Source organism: Lactuca sativa, chromosome 3, assembly GCF_002870075.4.
Source record: "Lactuca sativa cultivar Salinas chromosome 3, Lsat_Salinas_v11, whole genome shotgun sequence".
Lineage (NCBI taxonomy): Eukaryota > Viridiplantae > Streptophyta > Magnoliopsida > Asterales > Asteraceae > Lactuca > Lactuca sativa.
The window spans coordinates 94,327,805-94,333,511 of NC_056625.2; the positions used below are offsets into that span (position 1 = coordinate 94,327,805).

Here is a 5,707-nt window from a genome sequence, read left to right on the forward strand (position 1 = left end):
CTAAAAAAAGTGAACTTCTTAAAAAATTCTTTTGTGTTCGTGTGTGATTATGTTTTTGTTCTCTTTGCTGTTTTACGTATTTTGACTATTGAGTGTGTGAGAGAGAGAGAGGAACTTGTTTCTCTAGTGTCATTTTCCGAGATATACTCTCGAGGAGAACCAGCCCCCCCCCCCCCCCCCCCCCCCCCCTTCCTCCTTCCCACACCCTCTTTCTGGAATTCCTTGTTTTACTTTATTTGTTTCCAGTTTCATTGTTGCCCCTACACACACACACACACACACTCTCTCTCTCTCTCTCTCTCTCTCTCTCTCTCTCTCTCTCTCTCTTATCTTCTGCCTTTTTTATATTCAAAGAGATCTTTCTTAGCTTTCTACCCTTCAATTTTTTACTTTTTCTTTTGTGTTTGGTGCTGGTGTCGGTGTTGGTGATTGTGTTGCTTCTCATAGTCCCCCTTTTCTTGATTTCCATGTTATCAATTTGATTGCACATCAAAACACTGTGAAAAAGCAGTCCCACTTATTTGAGAGTGGGAGAAAGCGAGATAAAAGAAGGGATTTGTGTGTGTGTGTATATGTATGTGTGTCGGAATCTGTAATCCTATCTAAAGAAGAAAATGCCCTTGGAAGGGATTTTCATAGAACCACCACCATCTTCTTCCTCTTCAACTCAACTTCCTGATCTCTCTCTCAACATCAGCCTTCCCAACACTTCCTCTTTCTCCTCTTCGATTCGCAGTGGTAATATTGATTCATCATCCAAATCAAATTCTTTCCATCAACCTACTTACACTGACCTCTCCCTTACAAACCCATCAAGAAATCTTGCAACCAGTTTATTACCTCATCGAGATCAAGACAACCCACAAAATCCCTTCCTTCATCACCCTCATCATACCTACAATCAACACCCAAACACTCACAACTTAAATCACTTGAACCAAGGAGTTTCACTTCTTGATGTATCGGATTGCTTGAGACCCATAAAAGGAATTCCGGTATATCACAACCATCCGTTTCCTTTTTTACCTAATTTGGATCATTCTAATTCTCTTGAGAAAGATCCGAAGTTGTGCTTCTATCCATCATCTTCTACTTCTACTACACCTTATTTTGGTGGGAATACCGGAGGTCACATGCCCTTTTTGAACCCTGGGCTTAATGGTCCTTCTTCATCAGGTTATCGTCTACCTGGAGGCTGTGGTAATGGTGGTGGGATGAGATTTAACGGGTTATCTTCTTCATATTCGAACAACCACCACTACCTTAACCAATATGGTGGAGGTGGACCTACTTCTCATGAAGTTTCACATGGTTTGATGAGATCAAGATTTCTACCAAAACTTCCGGCCAAGAGGAGCATGAGGGCACCGAGGATGCGATGGACGAGCACCCTTCACTCTCGCTTTGTTCATGCGGTTGAACTTCTTGGAGGCCATGAAAGTAATTAATTATATATTAAAACCTTACATCCCTAATATTCTTTGAAAATTCCTTGTTTTCGTGTTCGTAAAGTGAATGAAAGTTGCGAAATTTGCGTTTTGAATTTGTTTAGGGGCAACACCGAAGTCAGTTTTGGAGCTAATGGATGTCAAAGATCTCACCCTAGCTCATGTCAAGAGCCATTTACAGGTATACGCCATGAAACTTGCAGACAAGAATATAATGGTCTATGGTAACTCCTCACTTTCTTTGGAGTGTAGCTTCCTCTCTTTCTCTCTCCGATTAACCCTCCGGCACAGTCGCCGATGTATGCAGTTAATGACTGAATAAGAAGAACAGTAGTAAGTCAGAGGGCGATAGAGAGAGAAAGAGAGAGAAAGAGAAAGAGAGAGAGAGTACTGAGGATGATCAGAATGATAAGAGACAAAAGTAAGTCATGATTATTCAATAATAATAAAAACAGCTCATGTTATTCAAACATCAGCCTCGTGATTAATAATAGAAGAAACCCAATCCAATCACTTGTGTATGACTCACAAGCATTCAATCTAAATACTCTCAAGCGTGTGTTTTATTTACTTATTTTTTTTTTCTTTTTTCTTTGTTCGCTTGTTTTTTTTTTTTCCAATCAATTTCTTCTCCATTTTTGCTATTTTTCCTTCGTATTAAGTTTTGTTTACGGATTTTGCAGATGTATAGAACTGTTAAAACAACTGACAAACCTGCAGCTTCCTCAGGTAATTCTTTTAATTTATTATCTGTACGTGACTTATTCAACACTAAAATGGACAATAAACATTTTAAAATCCGAACCCCAATTCGAAAAATGTTATCTTTTTGAAGAAGTAAATTAATTTCTTTCGTTTTTCTGTATTTTTTTATAAAAATCTCAAATTATTGAAGGCCAATCAGACGGATCTGGTGAAGACGATATCTCAACCATGGGAACTGGAGGACAACAGCGTTTTGTAGATCAAAGAGGATCGAATGATCAACAAGAATCCGACTACCCTAATAATTACAACAATGCCACCACGACTACCACCCTCTGGAGCAATTCTTCAAGGTAAGATTTCGTGGTTGTTTGCGTCATTAATGATGTGTTAATTCTAATTATAAACAATGCATTACCTTTAACTTTTTGCATGATATATATCTTAAAGATGGAAATCACAAAACCCATGTACAATTCCACCATTTTTTGAAGGATAAAAGTATAACATAACCATGGCAGCTTTAGTTTGCTTTTCATTTTCTTTCCCTTTTTTTCCACCAATTTTCTCAGATGTTTCTGGGGGAGAAGATTTCACCTGGGGTTGAAACTTTGCTACCGAATTAAGCTTTGATAGGAGAACATAAAGAAAGGAAAATAAAGCAAATGTAAACACACAACTTTAAAATATAGGGTTAGCAGAAATTAAAGCAATCAACTTTTTCTTTTTCTTTAAAAAAAAAAATAATAATAATTACTCTTATGTAGTACTATTCATATATATGGTAACTAACAGATTACATTTTATATTTCCTTTTTCTACTTTGAAAAATATATATAAATCTTGTTCTGGTCACGAGGAGTGTTGCATATATGACCAAAAAAAGCCAGTATCTTGACTTCAAGTGCTCTCATTTTCTCTTCTTTCTTTTTAACTCTTATGCATGTCGGCAGCCTATCATGCTTATGATAGTTGATGTTGATGATGTTGATCCTTCCCCTAAGGAATCACAAATGTACTACACCATATTGACCATCTTTTATAAATGCGTTACAACGTATGACTCAACCACAATTTGCGGGAATTTAAAAAGTACTAAAAACCCAAAGTAAATATAATGTTTGGGCTATATGTTTTTTGTAGGTTGGAGCATGTACTATACATACACTATTGATTGACCTGTCATACACGTACTGTTTTTTCAACAAATCAACAACCAACTTTTACTTCGTATTCAATGTCCTCATTTTCCTTTTTTTTATTTTTTTTTACATCATCTTTCAGCTAAACTTGTCTTCAAACCATTGGTAGCTTTCTTGATCATAGCTGCATGCTGATCTCATTTATGATACATTTTGGAGTCTAACTAGTGGTATCTAGGGAAAATTTAATACACGCAAAAAGCTAGCTCATAAAACATCACGCGCTTCGACGTGCTTATAATTGCATAATGATTTTATATTTATGATATTTCACTTCTTTCTTTTCATTTTCTGAATTCATGTTTTCAACTGTTTGACTCTTTATAGTGCGTGTCAGTGTGTGTCATATCAAGTCCAAAGTGAAATACGACGAACTAGTTAATTAAGTATGTGAACTTAATTAATGTATATATATCATTGTGGTTGTTCTTGGCAGCCAACAGGATACTCTCTATATAGATTTCATGTCTAAATATATACCATAGAAAGTTCTAATTAAGTGAATGATGATAAATACATGTGACTAGGTCATGAAATTAATTGTACCCTAATTTTTCTAGGAGTTCATGATGGTGTCGATAATCATGCAAAATTATAAAAGATGGAGAAAATCTTTTCATATATAAATCCTATGTTTTATATAAATAAAAAAGAATATAGATATTGAAATCGATGTATGATATATAATTCCATCAAGTATAAGAAGAATATAATTACATTAATGAAGAAGGTATCTTCTATTACAAAAGGAACTGTCACTTTAGGTTTTCTACGTAACTTGAGAAATATTATGTACCATGTTACGTGGCCATTTATATACTAGCACAAAGCAACTGTATATCTGGAGGATACTATTCTTCGAAGTCCTTTTTTGAACGGATATTTTTGACCTACCGAATCACAAGAGATGCATACATAATTTATTTTTCAATAAATTCAAACCTTCTTATAACTCAGTAGTCTGACCTAGCTATGGTTTTTTGTAAATTCAATATTCATTAATTTTAACCATATATTTTCTTGAGATGATCCACTTCACGCTTCAAAAATTCCACTCACATTCTTCTTTAAAACAAAATGGGTATATGTTAATATTATTCATTTGAACTACATCTTTTTCTCTCCTTAATTTTGTTCATATATATAAGCTCACAGTTCTTACTCAATCTTATAATGAAAAAAAATCAGCAATAGGGAGGGATGGCTTCAGACAAACAGTGACATGAATGACATCAGACCTTCGTCTACCTTGTTAACACAAAGGCGAGCCAGTGCGCAAGTTAAGGTAATCATGGCGTACATTTATTACGAACTTGGGATACTCAATATATAATTACTATTACAAAACCAGATTCGTATTTAGAAGCATTGCGAAACAAATCTAAATAGGGCTATATGCATATGGTAACTCTATGATCCCTAATGATCAAACAGTAGGAGGAAATAATTGCTACATGCATGTCATAATCCTCCTTTTGTTATATTTGAAACTATGCATGGTAAAACTTGTCCTTTTTAAAAGAAAACTGTTTAAAAGAAACACCTACTCATGTCACCACGTCAACAGTATACCTAGCAATTGACATTGTATGTTAGTTTACTTCTTTCGTTGAAAAATATGTAGCCCTTATATGTTTGGGAACTAATCAGAAATACATTTCTCCAACGATTTACAAAAACTTAAATGTATGCAGGATTGCGAACCTTCAAGACCAAAGAACTGCTTAGGATCAAATATGGATCACAAAAACCCATGCTTAGAGTTCACCTTGGGGAGACCAGATTGGCTTCAAAAAGAGCGCAACTGATCTCTTTCATTTCCTTCTCTCTACTCTCTCTTTTGTGTTTTGAATTACTGCTTCAATTTGTCCTTGTAACGGACAAAAGCATAAATTTTATGCAACAGAAGTATTAAAAGAAAGAACAAGATGATGAAGAAGAAAACGAAGAAGAAGGTTTAAGAAGCTATGTTTTTTGTAGTTACGATTCATGTTCACTTGTCTCCCGTCATATAGCGGGCCTGCTTCTTCATTTTCTTCTCCCTTGACTTCTTTGGATTGTGTAGTATTCATTTATTTTTCCTATCTTTTATCTTCAGCATTTCATGTCTCTTTTGTCTTAAGGAGGAGACTATGGAGAGTGATGAGAGGAATTATATCATATTTTTGGGTTCGATATTTACAAATTTAAATGTTATATATAATTTGTTTTCGAGAACTGAAGATGGACTTCTTACTACAAAGCTAAAAAAAACCTGGTTCCCTAGTTCTGTATTGACTACCAAATTGTAAGTTTATTGTGTGTAATCAAAGGGTTTTTTAGCGACAGCAAAAATTCAAAGAGGAGAAGTTT

General features: G+C 34.9%; 1 protein-coding gene across 1 annotated transcript; it reads left to right on the forward strand.

The window, feature by feature from the left end:
- The first annotated feature begins 263 nt into the window (after nucleotides 1–263).
- On the forward strand, nucleotides 264–5,455 carry LOC111921838 (transcription repressor KAN1). Its single transcript, XM_023917411.3, has 6 exons — nucleotides 264–1,440; nucleotides 1,553–1,629; nucleotides 2,132–2,177; nucleotides 2,344–2,506; nucleotides 4,544–4,640; nucleotides 5,050–5,455. The coding sequence occupies exons 1-6, from the start codon at nucleotides 615–617 to the stop codon at nucleotides 5,161–5,163; spliced, it is 1,323 nt and encodes a 440-aa protein (XP_023773179.1). The 5' UTR covers nucleotides 264–614; the 3' UTR covers nucleotides 5,164–5,455.
- Nucleotides 5,456–5,707: the final 252 nt, after the last annotated feature.

Bases quoted from the DNA above. Each gene is read 5' to 3' on its own strand.
- LOC111921838 (XM_023917411.3), top strand. From the start codon at position 615: ATGCCCTTGGAAGGGATTTTCATAGAACCACCACCATCTTCTTCCTCT. The intron at 2,178-2,343 runs GTAATTCTTTTA...AAATTATTGAAG, and splicing joins CAAACCTGCAGCTTCCTCAG to GCCAATCAGACGGATCTGGT. The intron at 4,641-5,049 runs GTAATCATGGCG...AAATGTATGCAG, and splicing joins GAGCCAGTGCGCAAGTTAAG to GATTGCGAACCTTCAAGACC.